This window comes from Oncorhynchus nerka, linkage group LG22, assembly GCF_034236695.1.
Source record: "Oncorhynchus nerka isolate Pitt River linkage group LG22, Oner_Uvic_2.0, whole genome shotgun sequence".
Lineage (NCBI taxonomy): Eukaryota > Metazoa > Chordata > Actinopteri > Salmoniformes > Salmonidae > Oncorhynchus > Oncorhynchus nerka.
The window spans coordinates 88,898,211-88,925,928 of NC_088417.1; the positions used below are offsets into that span (position 1 = coordinate 88,898,211).

Consider the following 27,718-nt stretch of genomic DNA (forward strand, 5'->3'; position numbering starts at 1 on the left):
CAGAGTAGAAGAGAAGAGCAGAGTCGAGCAGAGTAGAAGAGAAGAGCAGAGTCAAGCAGAGTCAAGCAGAGTCAAGCAGAGTCGAGCAGAGTCGAGCAGAAGAGCAGAGTGGAGTAGAAGAGAATCGCCGAGTAGAAGAGCAGTGTAGAGTAGGGTAGAGTAGAAGAAAAGAGCAGAGTAGAGTAGAAGAGAAAAGTAGAAGAGTTGAGCAAGGTTGTGAGGAAGAGTAGAGGAGAAGAGAAGAGTAGAGCTGGGTAGAGTAGAATAAAGGAGCAGAGTAGAGCAGAAGAGAAGGGCAGAGCAGAGTAGAAGAGCAGAGTAGAGTAGAGTAGACCAGAGTAGAGTAAAAAGAAAGAGCAGAGTAGAGTAGGGCACAGTAGAAGACCAGAATAGAGTTGAGGAAAAGATCAGAAGAAAAGAACAGAGCAGAGTAGAACAGAAGAGTAGAGTAGAGTAGAGCAGAAAAGAAGAAAAGAGCAGAGTAGAAGAGCAGAGTAGAGTAGAGTAGAGAAGAAAATGGCAGAGTAGAGTAGAAGAAAAGAACAGAGTAGAGTAGAGTAGAATAGTAGAGCAGGGTAGAAGAGCAGAATGGAAGAGTAGAGTAGAGCAGGACAGAGTACATTAGAGGAAAAGAGTAGAGCAGAGTAGAGTAGAGAAAAAGAAAAGAGCAGAGTAGAAGAGTAGAGCAAAATTGAGTAGAAGAGAAGAGTAGAGGAGAAGAGCAGAGTAGAGCATGGTAGAGTAGAAGAGAAAAGCAAAGTAGAGCAGAGTAGAAGTAGTAGTAGTAGATCAGAAGAGAAAAGCAAAGTAGAGCAGAGTAGAAGAGCGAAGTAGAGTAGAGAAAAGTAGAGTAGAGTAGAGCAGAAGAGTAGAGCAGAAGAGCAGAGTAGAAGAGCAGAGTAGAAGGGCAGAGTTAAAGAAAAGAGCAGAGTAGAGTAGAGCAGAATAGTAGAGTAGAGCAGAGTAAAGTAGAAGAAAAGAGCAGAGTAGAGTAGAAGAGCAGAGTAGAGTAGAGTAGAGTAGAGTAGAAGAGCAGAGCAGAGAAGGATAGAAGAGCAGAGTAGAAGAGAAGAGTAGATTAGAATAGGACTGAGTAGATTAGAGGAAAAGAGTAGAACAGAGTATAGTTGAGTGGAACAGCAGAGTAGAGTAGAGTAGAGATTTTTATTAAACCAGGTAAATTGACTGAGAACATATTCTCATTGACAGCAACAATCTGGAGAATAGTTACAGGGGAGAGGGCATGAATGAGCCAATTGAAAACTGGGGATGATTAGGTGGCCATGACGGTATGAGGGCCAGATTGGGAATTTAGCCAGGACAACGGGTTAACATCCCTACATTAAGTGCCATGGGATCTTCAGTGACCACAGAAAGTCAGGACACCCGTTTAACGTCCCATCTGAAAGACAGCACCCTACACAGGGCAATGTCCCCAATCACTGCCTTGGGGAATTGGGATATTTTTTCAGACCAGAGGAAAGGTTGCCTCCTACTGGCCATCCAACAAATTCTGGTCTCCCATAAAGGACCAACCCTGCTTAGCTTCAGAAGCAAGTCAGCAGTGGGATGCAGGGTGGTATGCTGCTGGCTATGAAGTAGAGCAGAGCAGAGCAGAAGAGAAGAGTAGAGTAGAAGAGTAGAGTAGAGTAGAGTAGAAGAGTAAAGCAGAGCAGAGTAGAGCAGAAGAGAAGAGTATGGCAGAGCAGAACAGAATAGAGCAGAGTAGCATAGAGCAGAGCGCAGAAGAGTAGATTAAATCAATTATCCCAATCTGTGTATTCAGGTAGGGACTACAATGGCAATGTACATAAATGTCTCAATAGTAGATTATGACCAGTAGCTCAACTGTGTTTCAATTTCAATAGAAACGTATTACTATAGGCCATTTATTAACAGTCTAGAAATATTGTATGGAGGTTGGGTTAATCTTATTCATTAGCGGCCTTCAATGGCATAATCAACACCCCTGCTACAAAGCTATATTTATTTTGAGTGTGTCTCCTGTGTTTAATTCGTACAGTAGCTATGAACGCATCGGTTAGAGACAAATGGAGGGTAATATTTGAAAGAACAAGCATGCAGGAATGGTTTTGTGTGTGTGTGTGTGTGTGTGTGTGTGTGTGTGTGTGTGTGTGTGTGTGTGTGTGTGTGTGTGTGTGTGTGTGTGTGTGTGTGGAATTATTTGAGAAACAGGTCACAGGCAACACACCACAGGTCACAGACAACACACCTCGTTTATCTCGGAAGGACTGAGTTCTGCAGGAACCTGGATTTGCTGAGAGCTTTTGTCCACAGTGAAGTTGAGGTGGCCACTAAAGCGCTCGATGGCTACGTGGTGCCAGTGCTGGTCATCTAGAAGACTACCCAGTGACACAACCATGTGGCTCTCAGGACCAGGAGAGACACTTTTATCTGGAATACAACAGAGACACAGAAAGAAAACCATACATTAATCACAGAGGAAAATGTGTTCTGGTAATAGTCTGATAGAAGTGTTTTCCTTTCTAGGACAGGCAATGCTAGAATAAGGAAATGCTGTACGTTTCAAGCAGTGGAGACTGGTGAGGCGAGGATGGCTCATAGACTACATAAAAAAAAATCTAATTCCAAAATCATGGGCATTAATATGGAGTTGGTCCCCGTTTGCTGCGATAACACCCTCCACTCTTCTGGTGTCTCTCCTGGGACATGTTTCGTATTGCGTCAGATGGAAATATTGACGAATACGCTGATTCGGTGTGCGAGTTCATTAGAACGTGCGTCGAAGATGTCGTTCCCATAGCAACGATAAAAACATTCCCAAACCAGAAACCGTGGATTGATGGCAGCATTCGCGTGAAACTGAAAGCGCGAACCACTGCTTTTAATCAGGGCAAGGTGTCTGGTAATATGTCCGAATATAAACAATGCAGCTATTCCCTCCGCAAGGCTATTAAACAAGCTAAGCGTCAGTACAGAGACAAAGTGGAATCTCAATTCAATGGCTCAGACACAAGAGGCATGTGGCAGGGTCTACAGTCAATCACGGACTACAAGAAGAAACCCAGCCCAGTCACGGACCAGGATGTCTTGCTCCCAGGCAGACTAAATAACTTTTTTGCCCGCTTTGAGGACAATACATTGCCACTGACACGGCCTGCAACGAAAACATGCGGTCTCTCCTTCACTGCAGCCGAGGTGAGTAAGACATTTAAACGTGTTAACCCTCGCAAGGCTGCAGGCCCAGACGGCATCCCCAGCCGCGCCCTCAGAGCATGCGCAGACCAGCTGGCCGGTGTGTTTACGGACATATTCAATCAATCCCTATACCAGTCTGCTGTTCCCACATGCTTCAAGAGGGCCACCATTGTTCCTGTTCCCAAGAAAGCTAAGGTAACTGAGCTAAACGACTACCGCCCCGTAGCACTCACTTCCGTCATCATGAAGTGCTTTGAGAGACTAGTCAAGGACCATATCACCTCCACCCTACCTGACACCCTAGACCCACTCCAATTTGCTTACCGCCCAAATAGGTCCACAGACGATGCAATCTCAACCACACTGCACACTGCCCTAACCCACCTGGACAAGAGGAATACCTATGTGAGAATGCTGTTCATCGACTACAGCTCGGCATTCAACACCATAGTACCCTCCAAGCTCGTCATCAAGCTCGAGACCCTGGGTCTCGACCCCCCCCTGTGCAACTGGGTTCTGGACTTCCTGACGGGCCGCCCCCAGGTGGTGAGGGTAGGCAACAACATCTCCTCCCCGCTGATCCTCAACACGGGGCCCCACAAGGGTGCGTTCTGAGCCCTCTCCTGTACTCCCTGTTCACCCACGACTGCGTGGCCATGCACGCCTCCAACTCAATCATCAAGTTTGCGGACGACACAACAGTGGTAGGCTTGATTACCAACAACGACGAGACGGCCTACAGGGAGGAGGTGAGGGCCCTCGGAGTGTGGTGTCAGGAAAATAACCTCACACTCAACGTCAACAAAACTAAGGAGATGATTGTGGACTTCAGGAAACAGCAGAGGGAACACCCCTATCCACATCGATGGATCAGTAGTGGAGAGGGTAGCAAGTTTTAAGTTCCTCGGCATACACATCACAGACAAACTGAATTGGTCCACTCACACTGACAGCGTCGTGAAGAAGGTGCAGCAGCGCCTCTTCAACCTCAGGAGGCTGAAGAAATTCGGCTTGTCACCAAAAGCACTCACAAACTTCTACAGATGCACAATCGAGAGCATCCTGGCGGGCTGTATCACCGCCTGGTACGGCAACTGCTCCGCCCTCAACCGTAAGGCTCTCCAGAGGGTAGTGAGGTCTGCACAACGCATCACCGGGGGCAAACTACCTGCCCTCCAGGACACCTACACCACCCGATGTTACAGGAAGGCCATAAAGATCATCAAGGACATCAACCACCCGAACCACTGCCTGTTCACCCCGCTATCATCCAGAAGGCGAGGTCAGTACAGGTGCATCAAAGCTGGGACCGAGAGACTGAAAAACAGCTTCTATCTCAAGGCCATCAGACTGTTAAACAGCCACCACTAACATTGAGTGGCTGCTGCCAACACACTGTCATTGACACTGACCCAACTCCAGCCACTTTAATAATGGGAAATGATGTAAATATATCACTAGCCACTTTAAACAATGCTACCTTATATAGTGTTACTTACCCTACATTATTCATCTCATATGCATATGTATATACTGTACTCTAGATCATCGACTGCATTCTTATGTCACTAGCCACTTTAACTATGCCACTTTGTTTACTTTGTCTACATACTCATCTCATATGTATATACTGTACTCGATACCATCTACTGTATGCTGCTCTGTACCATCACTCATTCATATATCCTTATGTACATATTCCTTATCCCCTTACACTGTGTATAAGACAGTAGTTTTGGAATTGTTAGTTACATTACTTGTTGGTTATCACTGCATTGTCGGAACTAGAAGCACAAGCATTTCGCTACACTCGCATTAACATCTGCTAACCATGTGTATGTGACAAATAAAATTTGATTTGATTTGATTTGATTTGGGAAGGCTTTCCTCTAGATGTTGGAACATTGCTGCGGGGAAGTTCTTCCATTCAGCCATGAGAGCATTAGTGAGGTTGGGCACTGATGTTGGATGATTAGGCGTTCCAATTCATCCCAAAGGTGTTTGATGGGGTTGAGGTCAGGGCTCTGTGCAAGCCAGTCAAGTTCTTCCACAACGATCGACAAACCATTTCTGTATGGACCTCGCTTTGTGCACAGGGGATTGCTATGCTGAAACGGGAAAGGGCCTTCCCCAAAATGTTGCCACAAAGTTGGAGGCACAGAATTGTCTAGAATATCAGTGTATGCTGTGCCGTTAAGATTTCCCTTCACTGGAACTAAGGGGCCTTGCCCAAACCATGAAAAACAGCCCAAACCATTATTCCTCATCCAGCAAACTTTACAGATGGCACTATGCATTCGGGCAGGTAGCATTCTCCTGGCATCCGCCAAACCCAGATTTGTCTGTCAGGTCCCCCAGATGGTGAAGCGTGATTCATCACTTCAGAGAATACATTTCCACTGAGTCCAATGGCAACAAGCTTTACACCACTCCAGCCGATACTTGGCATTGAGCATGGTGATCTTAGGCTTGTGTGCAGCTGCTCGGCCATGGAAACCCATTTCATGAAGCTCCCGACAAACAGTTATTGTGCTGAAATTGCTTCCAGAGGCAGTTTGGAACTCGGCAGTGAGTGTTGTAATCGACACACGCTTCAGCACTCGGTGGTCCCGTTCTGTGAGCTTGTGTGGCCTACCACTTCACGGCTGAGCGGTTATCGCTCCTAGACGTTTCCACTTCACAACAACAGCAATTACAGTTGACCGGGGCAGCTCTAGCAGGACAGATATTTGACGAACTGAGCTCTTCAGTAAGGCCATTCTCCTGCCTGTAATTGTCTTTGGAGATTGCATGGCTGTGTGCTAAATTGTATACACCTGTCAGCAAAGTGTGTTGCTGAAATATCTGCATCTACTCATTTGAAGGGGTGTCCTCATACATTTGTATATATACATATATAGTGTAGTTATGACTGGAATGGTATATTACACATGGAAACCATGTTTTTTTGATACCAACCCATTAATTCCATTCCAACCATTACTGTGAGACCGCCACCACTGGTTTCCAGTGTTTAGGTCACCACATACTAAATCATTCAAGAGACACAAACATCAGTAAGAGAGATGCCAGTCAACTACTCAATATATCAATCCACATGGCTTCATCTGTGCAATCAACCGAAAATGCTGACAATACCGGCTCAGCACCTGATTCTGCATCTGCAATCACGCGCGTGTTGATTTTGTTTATCCCCACCAGACGCGTTCATGACATGTAAAGTTAAAATACCAAAACCAACTGTGAACCAAACATACTGAACAAAAATATAAATGCAATATGAAACAGTTTCAATGATTTTACTGAGTTAAAGTTCATATAAGGAAATCAGTCAATTGAAATACATTCATTAGGCCCAATCTATGGATTTCACATGACTGTGTATACAGCTATACATCTGTTGGTCACAGATACCTTAAAAAAAAAGATAGGGCCGTGGATCGTAAAATCAGTCACTAGTCACTTTAGCAGGGGTGCAGCCATGGGTGGGCCTTGGAGGGCATAGGCCCACCCACTGCGGAGCCAGGCCCAGCCAATCAGAAGTAGTATTCCTAAAAAAGGGCTTTATTACAGACAGAAATACTCCTCAGTTTCATCAGCTGTCTGGATGGCTGGTCTCATACGATCCCACAGGTGAAGAAGCTGGATGTGGAGGTCCTGGATTGCTGTGGTTACATGTGGTCTGCGGTTATGAGGCTGGTTGGACGTACTGCCAAATTTTCTAAAACAATGTTGGAGGCGGCTTTTGGTAGAGAAATTAACATTAAATTATATGGCAAAAGCTCTGGTGGACATTCCTGCAGTCAGGATTTCAATTGCACCCTCCCTCAAAACTTTAGACATCTGCGGCACTGTCTTGTGTGACAAAACTGCACATTTTAGAGTGGACTTTTATTGTCCCCAGCACAAGGTGCACCTGTGTAATGATCATGCTGTTTAATCTGCTTCTTGAAATGCCACACCTGTCAGGTGGATGGATTACTTTGGCAAAGGAGAAATGCTCATTAACAGGGATGTAAACAGATTTGTGTAGAGATGTTTGAGAAATAAGCTTCTTGTGCGTATGATACATGGGACCAACATGCGTTTACAGTTTTTTTGTCCTGGAAAATAAACATTGTGTTGTTGTTTTACCTGAAATGCATATGGTCCTTTTTTTATGTTGCTGGATCTTTGTATAATTTTGACCCATGTTAAGTCATACAAAAAATCCTGTGTTCTCCACTCTGACAATTAATCCACAGATAAAAAGGGGAAACCTAGTGCATTCTTCTTCTTCTTCTGATTTTATATGGCAGTTGGCAACCAACTATAAGGAGCATTACCACAATGAAATGGACTGGAGTGTGACCCTCGTTCATCTTTCAATCACCCACGTGGGTATATTCCCCTAAAAAACAATGAGGAGATGGCAGAGGCGGGACTTGCAGCACGCCAAACATGTAAAATAGAACCAAGTTCTATTTTAGCACCTGGCTAGGCAGAAGTTTCAACGAAATGATTGAATAGCATATCCAGTATTTGTACATTTATTTTGCAACGCTTGCACACGCAACGCGTGCGGTGTGGTAGGCATGTAAGTGACTTAGTGAAAAAACCTTTATCACAATCCATGACTTAATGGCCCATACCAAAAAGTGAAAATGAAGATACATGAGTGTGCTGCCTTTGAGAAGACAGACGTCATAAGGTTGTCTTGAAGGCTCAGTGTTTCAATGTTTTAAACTACAGTAGCTTTTTAACTGTATTTCTGGCATGAGACTCGGGATATCCATCTTTACAGTCCGCAACCTCACAACATGTTGGGTGAATGTTTTTGTCTTGCAGTAAATAACAAACCTGGGTTCAAATACTATTTCAAATATTTCAAATACTTTAAGCATTTGCTTTAGCCCGCCTGGAGTGCTAGATGGGTGGGGCTCTGAGGTTTTGGGACTTTACTATTGGTTCCATTGTACCAGGCAAGCTCAATCAAGCTTCAAATAGTATTTGAACCCAGGTCTGGAAAAGAAGCAGTGCAGTACTGTGGTGCCAGGGATGAAGGAATGAGTGAAGCAAATGCACTCCGTAATTAAATATGTATTAGACATTCTTCGGAGAAGCTGGTTATAGCGGAGAGGTCCTGCATCCCAAATGGCACCCTAATCCCTACGTATTGCACTACTTTTGATCAGAATTTTAAAGGGCCCTGGTCAAAAGTAGTGAACTATATAGGGAATAGTCATTTGGGACATACCTAGAGGCTACAACATCATTAAGAGAGAGACTTCTGCAAATGATGAATGTGTGTCACTTTAACACATCAATTATGTAGAGGTTATTTGTATGATGTCAGATTAGTTGAGAAGAGAGATGGAATGAGACACGATTAAGAGGCCTTGAGGTCGAGCTTCACAAACAAATAAATATCCATCTGTTGTTATTGATTAACTGAGCTCTCTTCGTGGCAGAGGCAGTTTGGCCCATACCTAATACGTTCCAAATGGCACCCTATTCCCCAGGGTCAAGGGTCAAAATTAGGGACAGTATACAGGTGTAGGAGCTCACCTAATTTCAGTTTGTGACAAAACAAGCAATGTGTAGAGAATTATTGTACCATCTAAACCGCTGTTAAATATCTTTTCAATAATAAAAATGTATTTTTTTTAGCTGTTTAAGCTAGTGTACACGGAAGTAAAGGACTGAAAAACAAAACTGGACGCATAGAAATTACACACATAGAACATATCTAGACTTGCTTTCAATGAGCATGACAGATCTATAACTCACATTTCTATGTGAATTTGGTCAGATCACCCCCCAAAAATGACATATTGCAGCTTTAATTATAATCTGCATAATAATTCACATTTCCCGTTGCTGCAGCATTATTTTACTGCTGTAGCAAACCGGCCCAAATTAAGATCCTACATCTTTAGGGAATATGGTGCCACTTCAGAAGCAGACCTAATCCCCATGGGCAGATGTGAGGGAGAAGTCTCATGGCAGAGTTCGAGTCTCAGAGAGACATTATTTGTGCTAGTGTCAAACTTTCAGAACTCTCCATTTGATCAATCTTTCAGAGGGTTTTGTTTTTTTGATCAGCTTTAGTATTAGAAATAGATTGTGGCTTCCATCAATGTAATTGTCTGCATACTGTATAATCTGCCATACATCCTTCAGGTACACTCAACCCCTCTCATATATCTCTGAAGACCATCCAGTTTGGATTTCTATTTGCCATATATTTTTTAACTGTGCTGTACCAACAAAAGTTCTGAACCCATTTACTTTTTACGGACACAGTATATTTTACATTAGTTATCTTGTCGTTTTTAGTCTCTTCCAGTTTTTCTATTTGCCATATATTTTTCAACAGTACTGTGATGTTTAAAAACATTTCTGAACCTTTCTATTCTCAGTTTCTACAGATTGTAAATTAAAGATTAAACATGTTTGCTAAAATTGTTATATTATTCTTCACATCAAAATCTGCAGAGCTGGGATGGTTGTATCCCCCATATATAGTATAATAATTTAAATTTAGAAACTCAAAGGTGTTTTGGTGTATCAGTTCATAAACCATGTGTCATGGAATCGGTACATCAGAAATCTTTTCACAACTATTTTGCAAATCTATATGGCACAGCTGTCCATTTTTTGCTCCTTAAATGAAACTTGTAAACTTTTTTTTATCACATTTTTTATTTTATTTTTTTTACCAATTTTGGTCTTTACTGTTCTACACATTATAATAAAATAACCCAAAGTGAGTGGTTGTAATCTGAATAAAGGGAAAAAGGCCATTCTTGAACATGTGGTGAGACATTTTTACTAATCTGCTAGAGAATCAGTTTGGATTTATGTATAACTTTTGTATGACTGATGCCTTTAGCGAGAGGTCTATTGCTTTAATATTTAATCATTTCTGTGCTATTCATTATATAAATAGGCCTGTTTAATTCTGTCTGGATTGCAGTCCCAAATAAAAGTGAATATGTTTTGCTCATATCTTTAAAAAAGCAATTCACTAGGTGTAGGCAAGGCCGTAAGTAAATAGGTAAACTGGGATATGACTTAATAAGGGTGATTTTTCCACAAATATTTCCTTTTCCATGGTAGCAAGATCTTATCTATTTTTGCTAACTTTCGATTAAAATGTATTGCAGTGAGATAGTCCATTTATTTTTTTCGGATATGAATACTATTTCCACTTCACCGTCAGACCATTTTATTGGTAAACTACACAGTAATGTAAAAGTTATGTTTTTTAGTGATCCAATACGTAATATTTGATGGCCCTCAAATCCATTTATCATAATTTAGTTTAATCCAGAGGTTAGAAAATGATCTATATTCTCTATGAGGCTGTGGAGGTATTCTAATTGTGGATTTAAAAGGAAACAAATTACCAGCGTACAATGGCACCTTTCGCAGTTGCATTCGGAAAGTACTCAGACCCCTACACCTTTGTTACGTTACAGCCTTATTCTAAAACTGATCAATCTACAACAATACCCCATAATAACAAAGCAAAAATACATTTAGAAATCTTTACTAATTTATTAAAAATAAAACCTGAAATATCACATTTACATAAGTATTCAGACCCTTTACTTGCTGAAGCACCTTTGACAGCGATTACAGCCTTAAGCCTCCTACAAACTTGGCACACCTGTATTTGTGAAGTTTTTCCCATTCTTCTCTGCAGATCCTCTCAAACTCTGTCAGATTGGATGGAGAGCGTCACTGCACAGCTATGTCCAGGTCTCCCCAGAGATGTTCGATCGGGTTCAAGTCCGGGCTCTGGCTGGGCCACTCAAGGACATTCAGCGACTGTTGGATTGGCTGTGTGCTTAGGGTCGTTGTCTTGTTGTAAGGTGAACCTTCACCCCGGTCTGAAGTTCTGAGTGCTCTGGAGCAAGTTATCATGAAGGATCTCTCTGTATTTTACTCCGTTCATCTTTCAATCAATCCTGACTAGTCTTCCAGTCCTGGCCGCTGAAAAATATCCCCACAGCATGATGCCGTAGGGATGGTATTGGCCAGGTGATTAGCGGTGCCTGGTTTCCTCCAGACGTGATGCTTGGCATTCAGGCCAAAGAGTTCAATCTTGAGAATCTTGTTTCTCATGGTCTAAGAGTCCTTTAGGTGCCTATTGGAAAACTCCAAGTGGGCTGTCATGTGCCTTTTACTGAGGAGTGGCTTCCGTCTGGCCACTACCATAAAGGCCTGATTGGTAGAGTGCTGCAGAGATGGGGTCCTTCTGGAAGGTTCTCTGATCTCCACAGAGGAACTCTGGAGCTCTGTCAGAGTGACCATCAGGTTCTTTGTCACCTCCCTGACCAAGGCCATTCTCCCCCAATTGCTCAGTTTTATTTTTTAATTTTTAATTTTACCTTTATTTTACTAGGCAAGTCAGTTAAGAACAAATTCTTATTTCCAATGACGGCCTAGGAACAGTGGGTTAACTGCCTGTTCAGGGGCAAAACGACAGATTTGTACCTTGTCAGCTCGGGGATTTGAACTTGCAACCTTCTGGTTACTAGTCCAACGCTCTAACCACTAGGCTACCCTGCCGCCCAGCAGTCAGCTCTAGGAAGAGTCTTGGTGGTTCCAAACTTTTTCCATTTAAGAACGATGGAGGCCACTGTGTTCTTGGGGACCTTCAATGCTGCAGACATTTTTAAGTACCCTTGTGCCTCGACACAATCCTGTCTCGGAGCTCTAAGGACAATTCTTTCTACCTCACGGCTTGGTTTTTGCTCTGACATGCATTGTCAACTGTGGCACCTTAGGTAGACAAGTGTATCTTTACAAATATTTTTTTATCAATTGAATTTATCACAATCTCCAATCAAGTTGGAGAAACATCTCAAGGATGATCAATGATAACAGGATGCAACAGAGCTCAATTTCAACTATCTTATTAAAGGGTCTGAATACTTATGCATATAAGGTATCTGTTTTACATTTTTAACATATTTGCAAAAAAATGTAAAGCCTTGTTTACGCTTTGTCGTTATGGGGTATTGTGTGTAGATTGATGAGGAAAAAATATATTTAATCAATTTTAGAAGAAGGCTGTAACGTAACAAAATATGGAAAAAGTGAAGTGGTCTGAATACTTTCCAAATGCACTGTACACCATATACACACACTCACTCACACTATATTGACACTTTCACACAAAACCCACACACATGCACACACACACGCACAAACTTTTACACTCATCATTTGATCCTGCTACTCTGTTCTTTATTTTACTCTTATTATAATCAACCCTGATGCCTGGTCACTTTACCCTGCCTTCATGTACATATCTACCTCAAATACCTCATACCTCTGCACATTGATGTGGTACTCCCTATATATATTTTATTCCTTTCACGGTAAAGTCTACACCAGTTGTATTCGGCGCATGTGACAAATAAAATTTGATTGACTCTTGACCAAGGCCCATTTGAGACGTAACACTTACATAAACCATGCTGGTGAAATTCTGCCTAGGTACAGTGATGCTAAAGGAGCCAGTTTGGAAATAGAAAAATAGATGGGCACACAGTAAAGTACAGCAACTCTATATTATCTACACAAACTCATTTGTCTAAATGGCCGTCTGAAAACTACCATTTTACGTACATGTCTGCTGTTGACCGAAATGCAGAGATCTTATTTAAAGGGGAAACCATGAAAGCCATAGCTCTTCCTAAGGTTGGGTAGTGAATGCCTTGTCTCTGCACAATCTGTCTCATATAATCTCACTATATTTTATGGAGAATAAACTGGAGTACTCATGGGGACAATCTGAAAACAGCATAACTTAATTGTATTGCACATGTTACTGTCGTTTGCTGCAACTTTAAATCAGATTACCAATGATGGCAAAAAAAATCTTATCTAGATACAGGCCGTTTCAATTATTTCAACATGTCATACTCAAATTGCTGTGATCGTAAACACTTGCTCTAAAACACTGCATATACATAACCTACAATCAATTGTGCAAAAAAAGCTGGAGAAAAAAACAGCTATCCAGCTACAGTACATGGCAAGGAATACACTTTGTGCTTAGTTCAGTGAACCATAAAAATGTAATAGGTCAACATATAATCATTGACAAACTTAAAGTCATTAAGAATGATGGAGAAGCATGTTGAAATGTTCTGACTGATACTTGGACTGTGATATTATGACTGTACTTTCAGAGGAAAACTAATCACATGTTATATTGATTATAATAAAACGTCTGGTTCGAACCCTGATTGGCTGACAGCCGTGGTATATCAGACATTATAATCTGGGTTGGTCGAGCCCTGAATGATGTAAGATGGAGCCGGAGAGGATGGCTGCCGTTACAAGGTGACAGGACCAGACTGATTACCAGGATGTGTACTCCGAGAATGCACTGACCAACTGGCAAGTGTCTTCAATTACATTTTCAACCTCTCCCTGTCTGAGTCTGTAATACCAACATGTTCCAAGCAGACCACCATAGTCTCTGTGCCCAAGAACACTAAGGTAACCTGCCTAAATTAATACAGACCCATAGCACTCACGTCTGTAGCCATGAAGTTTTTTGAAAGGTTGGTTATGGCTCACATCAACACCATTATCCAGAAACCCTAGACCCACTCCAATTTGCAAACCGGACCAAACAGATCCACAGATGATACAATCTCTATTGCACTGTACACTGCCCATTCCCACCTGGACAAAAGGAACACCTATGTGAGAATGCTATTCATTGACTACAGCTCAGCGTTCAACACCATAGTGCCCTCAAAACTCATCACTAAGCTATGGACCCTGGGACTAAACACCTCCCTCTGCAACTAGATCCTGGACTTCCTGACGGGCCACCCCCAGATGGTAAGGGTAGGTAACAACACATCCGCCACTCTGCTCCTTAACACGGGGGCCCCTCAGGGGTGCGCGCTCAGTCCCCTCCTGTACTCCCTGTTCACTCATGACTACACGGCCAGGCATGACTCCCACACCATCATTAAGTTTGCCGATGACATAACAGTGGTAGGCCTGAACACCAACAACGACGAGACAGCATATAGGGAGGAGGCCAAAGACCTGGCCATGTGGTGCTAGGACAACAACCTCTCCCTCAACGTGATCAAGACTAAGGAGATGATTGTGTACTACAGGAAAAGGAGGACCAAGCACGCCCCCATTCTCATCGACGTGGCTGTAGTGGAGCTGTAGTGGCTGTAGTGTAGCTGTAGAGCTGTAGTGGTTCCTTGGTGTCCACATCACCAACAAACTCACATGGTCCAAGCACACCAAGAAAGCCGTGAAGAGGGTACATCAAAACCTATTCCCCTTAGGAGACTGAAAAGATTTGTCATTGGTCCTCAGATCCTCAAAAGGTTCTTCAGGTGCACCATCGAGAGTATCCTGACTAGAGGTCGACCGATTATGATTTTTCAACGCCGATACCGATACCAATTATTGGAGGACTAAAAAAGCTGATGCTGATGCTTATTTGCAATAATGACAATTACAACAATACTGAATGAACATTTTATTTTAACTTAATATAATACATCAATCAAATCCATTTAGACTCAAATAAATAATGAAACATGTTCAATTTGGTTTAAATAATGCAAAAACCAAGTGTTTCAGAAGAAAGTAAAAGTGCAATATGTGCCATGTAAAAAAGCTAACGTTTAAGTTCCTTGCTCAGAACATGAGAACATTTGAAAGCTGGTGGTTCCTTTGAAAATGAGTCTGCAATATACACAGGTAAGAAATTTTAGGTTGAGGTTATTATAGGAATTATAGGACTATTTCTCTCTATACCATTTGTATTTCATATACCTTTGACTATTGGATGTTCTTATAGGCACTTTAGTATTGCCAGTGTAACATATAGCTTCCGTCCCTCTCCTCGCCCCTACCTGGGCTCGAACCAGGAACACATTGACAACAGCCACCCTTGAAGCGTCGTTACCCATCGCTCCACAAAAGCCGCAGCCCTTGCAGAGCAACGACTCCAAGTCTCAGAGCGAGTGACGTTTGAAACGCTATTAGCGTGCAACCCGCTAACTAGCTAGCCATTTCACATCGGTTACACCCGCCTAATCTCGGGAGTTGATAGGCTTGAAGTCATAAACAGGGCAATGTTCGAAGTATTGCGAAGTGCTGCTGGCAAACGCACGAAAGTGCTGTTTGGATGAATGCTTATGAGCCTGCTGCTGCCTACCACCGCTCAGTCAGACTGCTCTATCAAATATCAAATCAGACTTAATTATAACATAATAGCACACAGAAATACGAGCCTCAGGTCATTAATATGGTAAAATCTGGAAACTATAATTTAGAAAATAAAACGTTTATTCTTTCAGTGAAATACGGAACCGTTACGTATTTTATCTAATGGGTGGCATTCATAAGTTTAAATATTCCAGTTACATTGCACAACCTTCAATGTTATATCATAATTACGTAAAATTCTGGCAAATTAGTTCGCAATGAGCCAGGCGGCCCAAACTGTTGCATATATCCTGACTCTGCATGATATGAACGCAAGAGAAGTGACACAATTTCCCTAGTTTAATATTGTCTGCTAACATTAATTTATTTTAACTAAATATGCAGGTTTAAAAATGTATACTTCTGTGTATTGATTTTAAGAAAGACATTGATGTTTATGGTTAGGTACAGTCGTCCAACGATTGTGCTTTTTTCGCAAATGCGCTTTTGTTAAATCATCCCCCATTTGGCGAAGTTGGCTGTCTTTGTAAGGAAGAAATAGTCTTCACAGTTCGCAACGAGCCAGGCGGCCCAAACTGCTGCATATACCCTGACTCTGTTGCACAGAACACAAGAGAAGTGAAACAATTTCCCTAGTTAAAATAAATTCATGTTAGCAGGCAATATTAACTAAATATGCAGGTTTAAAAATATATGCTTGTGTATTAATTTTAAGAAAGATGTTGATGTTTATGGTTAGGTACACATTGGTGCAACGACAGTGCTTTTTTCGCTAATGCGCTTGTTAAAATCACCCGTTTGGTGAAGTAGGCTGTGATTCAATGATAAATTAACAGGCATTGATTATATGCAACGTAGGACAAGCTAGATAAACTAGTAATATCATCAACCATGTTTAGTTAACTAGTGATTATGTTAAGATTGATTGTTTTTTATAAGATACATTTAATGCTAGCTAGCACCTCACCTTGGCTCCTTGCTGCAGTCGCATAACAGGTAGTCAGCCTGCCATGGAGGCAATCTCCTCGTGGAGTGCAATATAATCAGCTATGATCAGTTGTCCAAAAATGCCGATTGAAATCGGCCCCAATTAATCTGCCCTTCCGATTAATCGGTCGACCTCCAATCCTGACTGGTTGCATCACTGCCTGGTATGGCAACTGCTCGGCCTCCGACTGCAAGGCACTACAGAGGGTAGTGCGTACGGTCCAGTACATCACTGGGGCCAAGCTTCCTGCCATCCAGGACCTCTTTACCATGTCAGAGGAAGGCCCTAAAAATGACACTTGCCAGCTGATCAAACTAGCCACCCTAGTCTGTTCTCTCTGCTACCGCATGGCAAGTGGTACCAGAGCGCCAAGTCTAGGTCCAAGAGGCTTCTAAACAGCTTCTAACCCCAGTCCATAAGACTACTGAACATCTAATCAAATGCCTACCCAGACTACTTGCATTGCCCCCCCCCCTTTACGCTGCTGCTACTCTCTGTTATTATTTATACATAAGTCACTTTAATAACTCCACCCACATGTATATATTTCCTCAATTACCTTGACTAACCGGTGCCCCCACACATTGACTCTGTACCGGTACCCCTGTATATAGCCTCGGTATTGTTATCTTACTGCTGCTCTTTAATTATTTGTTACTTTATTTGTATTTATTTTTTCTTAGAACTGCATTGTTGGTTAAGGGCTTGTAATTACCACAAGTCCGTTCTCCTCAATTAAGGTGCCACCAACCTCTTGTGTGGCTGACATAATCTCAACTCAGTTGGATACAGTTATCAACCCACTTCCAGAATGCACTGGAGCAGGTCACATTGACCCTCATGTATTTGCATCCAATAAATATTACAGTTGACAGTTAAGAATTGGAGTGAAATATGAGCCAATGGTTCACAATATAAACAGGCATTTTGATTAATGTAAACTACAGAGGGAATGGAATGGTTTTGGATACCGGAAATAAATCTTGGCAATCCATTTATTTCATTCATTTCCACATACAGGCAGCAAAGTTGCTGCAAACAGCTTGTGTCTGTCTGTCTGCTCCTTGGAGGGTGAACAGCCTAGGTTTTTCAATGTGAGCACTGCAGCCATATTGATTGCACAGGCTTGCCTCATGAAAAGCCTTGGACCAAAGCTTTGTTGCGACTGTGTGTACATACAGTACGGCTGTGCATGTACATATACTGTATTTGCGTGTTTGGATAGATGTATGGGCAATAATGGTGTATGTGGAAGAATGGTATTGTGGTTTTCCTCAACAATAGGTGTATAGGTTATGTGTAGAGAATTCAATATTTATCCATTTTCACACCAAAGCCATATGTATTTGTTTGTGTGCGTACTTGTTGTTTACGTATGCGTGTGAGTTTGTGAGCATGCACATGCATACATGTTTGAATGTAACTGACAGAGCAGATACAGGGGGTGGCATTTGCATAGTGCTATAGCAGTTCTCCATGTTCTCTATAGAGGGTTCCTGCCAGAGCCTGTATAGTCACAGCTTTAAAGTACAGTGTGCCCCTATAGCAACGTAAATCTGTCCTTTCCCCAATCCTCAGAGAAGCAGAGGAAGAATGGCCTGCCACCCCTTCCTCACACAGCCATTACAAGACCCTGCCACCCTCCCTCACTCTCCCTCACACAGCCGTGATAAGGCCCTCTTACAAATGGAACTCACTGATTACCTCAAAGAGGAAGACCAGGACTGCGTCCCAAATAGCACCCTATTCTCTATATACTATAGTGTACTACATGGTCTAAATAAGTGCACCAAGGAGAATAGCGTTTAATTTAAGGCTAGCCATCACAGTAACACAAACTGTGCAGAGAAAGCTTCTTGACAGGGGAATGACAAGAGTTACAAGGCAATAGTAAACTGCAGAGAGGTCAATCCCCCCAGATAACCATCTCTGTCTACTCTACATTGTTATGGTCATATTGTGACATCCATCAACGTTGAAGGTACGAGAGGTACATTATGCTGGTTACTGTTGCTTTCCAGGCACTTTTACTATCCTGTATAGAGGACTCAATGTCAATGCTGTCCTGTATTGGGACTGTTTCTTATCAGGATTTGACTTGATTCTTGAGTAAATGGCTGCTTAATTATAGCTTCAGGTCTAATACACAGTCAGAGAGGTACTGACCTAAATTATGCAGATAATTCAACCTTGCATTAAAACCGAGGAAGAGTCACACTAATTCAATAGACACAACATTACATTCATGTGAGAGAGAAGAGAAAGACTGAGTGAAAGAGACAGACAGAGCTTACATTGGTAAATTACAGCATGAAACAAATTGGAAAGAGAGGGGGAGGGAGAGAGGGGGAAGGAGAGAGGGGGAAGGAGAGAGGGGGAAGGAGAGGGGAGAGAGGATAGATGTAAAAATAAGAAAAAAACTGATAAATAATATACGCTATTTAGCAAACACTTTTATCCAAAGTGACTTACAATCATGCATGCATACATTTTATGTATGGGCCTTCTTGGGAATTGAACCCACTATCCTTCTGTTGCAAGGGCCATGCTCTACCAACTGAGCTACAGATGATAAATAACAAGGTAACCAACTGAAATCCATTTTACCTCATTTCTACCACCATATGTGCACCTAAAAAAAAACTCTGGACAACCTTCACTCCACACACAAAGCTCTCTGTTGCTCTTTATTTGGCAAATCTGACCATAACTCTATTCTCCTGATTCCTTCTGCCAAGCAAAAACTCAAACAGAAAGTACCAGTGACACAATCAATTTGGAAGTGGTCAGTTGACGCGGATGCTAAGCTTACATGACTGTTTTGTTAGCACAGACTGGAATTTGTTCCAAGATGAATCCGATGGCATCGAGGAGTTTAACACATCAGTCAACGGCTTCATTAATAAGTGCATCGATGACATCTTACCCACAGTGACGCTACGTACATATCCAACCAGAATCCATGGATTACAGGCAACATCTGCACTGAGTTAAAAGCTAGAGCTGCTGCTTTCAAGGAGCGGGACACCAATCCGGACATTTATAAGAAATCCCGCTATGCCCTCCAACAAACCATCAAACATGAAAAGCATCAATACAGGACTAAAATCGAATCCTACTACACCGACTCTGATGTTTGCAGGATGTGGCAGGGCTTGCAAACTATCATGGATTACAAAGGGAAACCCAGCTGAAAGCCTTTTTCTTATTTTATTTCACCTTTATTTAACCAGGTAGGCTAGTTGAGAACAAGTTCTCATTTGCAACTGCGACCTGGCCAAGATAAAGCATAGCAGTGTGAACAGACAACACAGAGTTACACATGGAGTAAACAATTAACAAGTCAATAACACAGTAGAGAGAAGAAAAAAAGGGAGTCTATATACATTGTGTGCAAAAGGCATGAGGAGGTAGGCAAATAATTAGAATTTTGCAGATTAACACTGGAGTGATAAATGATCAGATGGTCATGTACAGGTAGAGATATTGGTGTGCAAAAGAGCATACAAGTAAATAAATAAAAACAGTATGGGGATGAGGTAGGTAAAAATGGGTGGGCTATTTACCGATAGACTATGTACAGCTGCAGCGATCGGTTAGCTGCTCAGATAGCAGATGTTTGAAGTTGGTGAGGGAGATAAAAGTCTCCAACTTCAGCGATTTTTGCAATTCGTTCCAGTCACTGGCAGCAGAGAACTGGAACGAAAGGCGGCCAAATGAGGTGTTGGCTTTAGGGATGATCAGTGAGATACACCTACTGGAGCGCGTGCTACGGGTGGGTGTTGCCATCGTGACCAGTGAACTGAGATAAGGCGGAGCTTTACCTAGCATGGACTTGTATATGACCTGGAGCCAGTGGGTCTGGCGACGAATATGTAGCGAGGGCCAGCCGACTAGAGCATACAGGTCGCAGTGGTGGGTGGTATAAGGTGCTTTAGTGACAAAACGGATGGCACTGTGATAAACTGCATCCAGTTTGCTGAGGAGAGTGTTAGAAGCAATTTTGTAGATGACAGCGCTGAAGTCGAGGATTGGTAGGATAGTTAGTTTTACAAGGGTAAGTTAGGCGGCGTGAGTGAAGGAGGCTTTGTTGCGGAATAGAAAGCCGATTCTAGATTTGATTTTCGATTGGAGATGTTTGATATGAGTCTGGAAGGAGAGTTTACAGTCTAGCCAGACACCTAGGTACTTATAGATGTCCACATGTTCAAGGCGGAACCATCCAGGGTGGTGATGCTAGTCAGGCGTGCGGGTGCAGGCAGCGAATGGTTGAAAAGCATGCATTTGGTTTTACTAGCGTTTAAGAGCAGTTGGAGGCCACGGAAGGAGTGTTGTATGGCATTGAAGCTCGTTTGGAGGTTAGATAGCACAGTGTCCAAGGACGGGCCGGAAGTATATAGAATGGTGTCGTCTGCGTAGAGGTGGATCAGGGAATCGCCCGCAGCAAGAGCAACATCATTGATATATACAGAGAAAAGAGTCGGCCCGAGAATTGAACCCTGTGGCACCCCCATAGAGACTGCCAGAGGACCGGACAGCATTCCCTCCGATTTGACACACTGAACTCTGTCTGCAAAGTAGTTGGTGAACCAGGCAAGGCAGTCATCAGAAAAACCGAGGCTACTGAGTCTGCCGATAAGAATATGGTGATTGACAGAGTCGAAAGCCTTGGCAAGGTCGATGAAGACGGCTGCACAGTACTGTCTTTTATCGATGACGGTTATGATATCGTTTAGTACCTTGAGCGTGGCTGAGGTGCACCCGTGACCGGCTCGGAAACCAGATTGCACAGCGGAGAAGGTACGGTGGGATTCGAGATGGTCAGTGACCTGTTTGTTGACTTGGCTGTCGAAGACCTTAGATAGGCAGGGCAGACAACTTAAAGCCTACCAGACAACTTAAATACCTTCTACGCTCGCTTCGAGACAAGCAACACTGAACCATGCGTGACAGCACCAGCTGTTCCGGACAACAGTATGATCACGCTCTCCATTGCAGATGTGAGTAAAACCTTTAAACAGCTTAACATTCATAAGGCTGCAGAGCCAGACAGGTTACCAGGACGCGTACTCAAAAAATGCGTTGACCAGCTGGCAAGTGTCTTCAATGACATTTTCAATCTTTCCCTGACCCAGTCTGTAATACCTACAAGTTTCAAGCAAACCACCATAGTCCCTATGCCCAAGATAACCAAGGTAACCTGTCTAAATGACTACTGCCCCATAGCACTCACATCTGTAGCCATGAAATGCTACAAACGGCTGGTCATATCTGAGATCAACACCATGATCCCAGAAACCCTGCACCCACTCCAATTCGCATACTGCCCCAACAGGTCCACAGATGAAGCAATCTCAATCGCACTCCACACTGCCCTTTCCCACCTGGACAAAAGGAACACCTAGGTGAGAATGATGTTCATCGACTACAGCTCAGCGTTCAAAACCATAGTGCTCTCCATGCTCATCATTAAGCTAAGGACCCTGGAACAATTCGCTCTGCAACTGGATCCTGGACTTCTTGACGGGCTGCCCCCAGGTGTTGAGGTTAGGCAACAACACATCCACCATGCTGACCCACAACATGGGAGCACCTCATGGGTGTGTGCTCTGTCCCCTCCTGTACTCCCTGTTCACCCACGACTGTGTGGCCATGCACAAATCCAACACCATCATTAAGTTTGCAGACGACACGACGGTGTTAGGCCTAATCTCCAACGACGATGAGACAGCCTATAAGGAAGAGGTCAAAGATCTGGCAGTGTAGTGCCAGTACAACATCCTCTCCCTCAATATCGGCCAGACAAAGGAGCTGATCTGGACTACAGGAAATGGAGAGCGAACACACCCCTATTCACATCGACAGGGCTGTAGTGGAGTGGGTCGAGAGTTTCAAATTCCTCGGTGTCCACATCACTAAGGTCCTATCATGGTCCAGTCATACCAACACAGTCGTGAAGAGGTACGCATCTTCCTCCTCAGGAGAATGAAAAGATTTTGTGTGGGCCCTAAGATCCTAAAAATGTTCTACAGCTGCACCATTGAGAGCATCTTGACTGGCTGCATCACCACTTGGTATAGCAACTGCTCGGCATCCAACCGGAAGGTGCTACAGAGGGCAGTACCTCACTGGGGCCGAACTCCCTGCCTTCCAGGACCTCTATACCAGGCGTTGTCAGAGGAAGGGGTTAGAAATGGTCAAAGACTCCAGCCACCCAAGTAATAGACTGTTCTTTCTGCTACCGCAGGGCAAGCGGTACCAGAGTGCCATAAGACTGCTGAACAGTTCATCAAAAGGCTACCCAGACTATTTACATTGACGACCTTTATTATTACATTTTTCATGCAGAATGTACACTCACTAGACTTCACCCACACACACTATTCTGACACTCCAACACACATACATTAAACATAATCACTCACACAACACATGCATATTGACGCCACACACTCACACTCTTCACACACGCTGATGCTACTTTGTTAATGAATTATCCTGATTGCCTAGTTACTTTTACCACTACAGTACCTACATGTACATACTTTATTACCTCAATGACCTCAACTACCTGGTACCCCTGCACATTGACTCTGTACTGGTACTCCTTGTATGTAGCCTCATTATTGTTTTTATTGTGTTAATATTTCCTTTTTTATTTGTCAAATATTTTTCTTACTATTTAACTCTGCATTGTTGGGAATGGGCTTGTAAGTTAGCATTTCACAGTAAAGTCTACACCTGTTGTATTCGGCGCATGTGACCAACAACATTTGATTTTGATTTGAAGAGGGAAAGAGAAATAAAGAGGCAGAGGGAAGGAGAGAAAGGGTGATGTAAAATACGGAGAGAGGGAGAGCGTCCCGACAAACGCTTTGATTGAGGCAGAGCCACAGTTCTTTTGTCAGCGCCAGTCCATATCAAGATAAACAGAATGACATAATCTCTCGTCCATCATAACAACGGATGGTTTTCATTTTCTCCCTCTGAGCTTTCCTTTAAAAATGACAGCACTAACGATGGTTTACTGTCGGCTAGTTGACTATCAGCGTCATTCAATCACATTGTGTAGAAGAGAACAACTATTGCAGGGAAAACTGGAGCTGCTGTTGAGGAAATTCAGTGTATTGGAGAGGTCTAGCCAGAGCCAATGCATGTGGCATGGCTCTAAGGTAGACAGAAATGGCAGTGCCTAGACTCTATGCCCTAGAGGGAAAACCTAACCTGCCTAGCGAATTGCCTATAAGCGTTATGATTGGAATTTCTATACATGTAGAAACCAGAGTTCTTGCCATCAATGGAAAAACCTGGTTAAATATATAAATGTTAAATAAAAAATGTATATAAACTCTCATAAACTGAGTTTTTGAAATATGCAGAAGATGATCAGACAAGGAGACCGGTCTATCCAGGTTCATCACTACTTCTACCAAAACCGAAATGTTTAAACCTGGCCACTCAAATAGTTTGTGTACTCACAAGTTACAACCCTCTTCAGTATGACCTTACTCATCATGTAGTGTAAAATGTTATACTGTAGCCTATGGCCATTTGGATTGATTAAGTGCAGCAGACAATTTTGATCCCTTCAACTAGTTTGATAAACTATGATTGTTTTTTGCCTTTTATTCTGTTTTGGCACAGGTCCAGTCTGTCACCTGCTGTTTTAATTTCCTCTTCTTATTATGTTGACAATCACTTTATTCCAGTGACAAATTGTGGGGTTTTCATTTTATTCAACTAATAACGAATAGCAGAGCATCCCACAGTAAAGACCCTTTATTGGGTTTTGGATTGGATAACCTAAGTAACTGACTACAGTATACAGCAAACTGCAGATTGCAGCAATAAGGTATCCTAAGTTATCGTAAGTGTCTCAATAATTATGTGTAGGTCTGCTGTGTATTAGACATGTTTAGTGTGCTGATAGTACAGTGTATGTGTGTGTGTGTGTGGGGGTGGGGGGGGTGGGGGGGGGTGCTCCGTGTGCTGATAGTGCTTAGTGGATATCTACTGTACTAACCTCCCGGTGAAGAGAGAGGTGTCTCTCTCTCAAGCCTAGTGGTATGCAACAGACAGATGGTCCTGCTAAGAGGTGCACCATATGTTGATGCCTTGGACAGTCTGACAAGCTGAGAACATAACACCACCTGAAGTTTAGCCCCACTTATGCCTGGTAAACATTAAACTTTCTTTCCCTGTCTGCTGTGCATCGTAGTAAGTATAGTAGTTGATGTAACATACTATGGTAGGCTATTCCCCTAAAACACTGGGTCAGCACCAAACACATTCTATACTGTGAAAACTATTTATCATTAAAAAAAGTATAGTGAACGTCATAAAGGACATACGAGATAAATGGATTTTATTGTACTAGAGGCCACTGTACCTTTTCTGAGATGGAGTAAAAGTTTTCCTTTGTGTAACTCCAGCGTGATGGTGTGATCATCTTGTCCCTCTGTGTGTATCAAGGTCCCAGAGTTCTGCAGGGTTTTGAACTTCAGAGAGATGGTGTCTTTGGCTGTTTGACTTGATGTTGGGTTAGGGCTGAACCTGTAGAGCAAGCAGCTGCTGCCGTCAAACCTTGCCACGTCAGACTCTGCAAACAACACATTTACAAGTAAAGATTATACTGTAGAGTATAGTAGTACAAACAACACATTCACAAGTAAAGATTGTACAGTAGAGTATAGTAGTACTGTACAACCAACACATTTACAAGTAAAGATTATACAGTAGAGTATGGTAGTACAATCCAACACGGCAAACTTTACATTTAATTGTTTATATTTTAGCAGACGCTCTTATCTAGAGCGACTTACAGTATTGGGTCCATACATTTTCATAGTGGTCCCCCTTAGGACTCAAACCCACAACCCTGGCATTGCATGCGCCATTCTCTACCAACTGAGCTATAAGGGACTACATTACAAACCTGTGATAGTAGAAGTTAAATTCACAACCCTCATCTTCAGCAGGAAAACAAATGCATACATTCTATTCAGAAACCCAGTGGGAAACACTTGTTGAAATAACATCAGCTGTAATGCTGGTTGTAATGAACCAATTTCAACCTGATTTGACCACTGGGATACCGAAGAGAATAGTAGAGACGTTATTCACACTCAGTGGCAGCCATTCATTGCGTTCAGTGTTTTTATTAGCAATTAGATGTGCATTATAGGCTCCAGTATGTGCTGGTTGAGTGAGATTTAGAGCCGAAGCTAATTTCTCCTTACTTAACTGCCTCTAATGAGGCAGGGTAGCCTTGGTCCGTCACACATCAAACCACTTCCATCACTAGATCAGTCTTTTTCATGATTATGATTGAAGAGCTGTGATTAAAGACTAAAGAAGACTTTAATGTGAGAGTACTGACCTTTTATCTTATGCTTTTACCTTATTGATATTGTTTGCAATGCATTGTAAGTTGAATATGACATACTTAAACATATGTCATTTTGGGATTACAGGCCTATTTCCCTGGCATTTACTTTCACGGTTACAAATGACATTGTTAAATGGTCATTACAGAATAATAATACCTATAGCACAGGTAGCAGTCACTGAGGGTTAAAACATAAACCCTTCAGAATGCTGTTCCATAGCCAAAAGCCAGTTAAATAAGTATAAACAAACCGTGGGCAATAATCGTTTTAAGAGTAAAACTGTCTGCACTTATGTATAATCATTCAAAACACAATATAAAATATCAAAACACATCCACTCTGTCCTCGCTTATCCACAATTTAATACATCTCCTCCCAATAGTGCTGCATACAAAAAGAACACAAAACTATTCATATATTTGTTTAATATACATCATAAATCACCGCTCTACAATGGAGGACTGATTAAAAAACAAACAATCCAGGGACAGGTTGTTGGACTGAGGGAGAAACAGAGCCACAGTGTGAGACATAACAGATATGGATGTCTGTGTGAGACATGCTCGCTGTAAACAGAAATGACAACAGTGATGAAAAAGAAAATAAATGGATCTTTTGCATATTGTTTGTTGGCTCATCCACAGAAAAGAGCATGCAGTTAGTTCCCTAGCATTGTTTAATACTGGACATATGCAACAACGTCAATACAACCAGATTACAGTATTCTCATTGTAATAATGCAAAGATGGAAAACTTTGATGTGGGTGGGGACCATGAAAAATCTGAACTCATCATGAGGGGCTGCTGTGGCTGATGAGGGGCCGCAGTCAGAGCCGGCCCCAGCCTTTTAGGGGCCCTAAGTGTTTTTTGGGTTTGTTTCAGAGTTTAATTCCTGCTAATCTGCACATTTAGCTATTGGGCAGAGAGAAAATGTTGCAGTTTTAAAATAAGTTTGGTGCAATTCTACACATTTTGCCATGGGGCAGAGAGAAGATTTTGCACTTGTCTAACTAATGTCATGCAATTTTAAAAAATAATTCAAAGGGGCAGAAAGAAAATTGTGCAGTTTTACAGCTAATGTCCTGCAATTCCACACATTTTACCATAGGGTGGAGAGAAAGGTTTCCAGTTTTTAATATGATATCTGAGTGAAAGAGTCTAACAAAATAATGTACACACACACACACAATATTCGGAAAGTATTCAGAACCTTATTACAGCCTTATTCTAAAATGGATGAAAGTGTTTGTTTTCGTCATCAATCTACATACAATACCCCATAATGAAAAACAGGTTTAGAATTTTTGCAAATGAAAAAAAGAATAATAATGAAATAAATCACATTGTTGAATCAATTTTGGCAGCGATTACAGCCTCAAGTCTTCAAGTCTTCTTGGGAAGAATGATCCCATTCTTCTCTGCAGATCCTCTCAAACTCTGTCAGGTTGGATAGGGAGCGTCCCTGCACAGTTATTTTCAGGTCTGTTCAGAGATGTTCGATCGGGTTCAAGTCCAGGCTCTAGCTGGGCCACTCAAGGATATTCAGAGACTTGTTTCGAAGCCACTCCTGCGTTGCCTTGGCTTGGCTTAGGGTCATTTTCCTGTTGGAAATTGAACCTTCGCCCCAGTCTGAGGTCCAGAGCACTCTGGAGCAGGTTATCTTTACTTTGCTGTGTTCTTCTTTCCCTCGATCCTGACTAGTCTCCACATCATGATGCTGCCACCACCGTGCTACAGCGCAGGGACGATGCCAGGTTTCCTCCAGACTTGGCATTCAGGGCAAATCTTGTTTCCCATTATCTGAGAGTCCTTTAGGTGCCTATTGGCAAACTCCAAGTAGGCTGTAATGTACCTTTTACTGAGAAGTGGCTTCTATCTGGCCACTCTACAATAAAGGCCTGATTGGTGGAGTGCTGCAGAGATGGTTATCCTTCTGGAAGTTTCTCTC

General features: G+C 42.5%; 1 protein-coding gene across 2 annotated transcripts in view; it reads right to left on the reverse strand.

Moving 5' to 3' along the window:
- LOC115105960 (contactin-associated protein-like 4) overlaps positions 1-27,718 on the reverse strand; it is a 221,926-nt gene that overhangs the window by 112,788 nt on the left and 81,420 nt on the right. For both annotated transcript variants that reach the window (XM_029628501.2, XM_029628500.2), the window contains exons 5-6: positions 24,771-24,980; positions 2,234-2,415 (exon numbers count right to left, since the gene is read on the reverse strand). In XM_029628501.2, the coding sequence (XP_029484361.1) occupies positions 2,234-2,415; positions 24,771-24,980 (392 nt within the window). The remainder of the gene's footprint in view (positions 1-2,233; positions 2,416-24,770; positions 24,981-27,718) is intronic.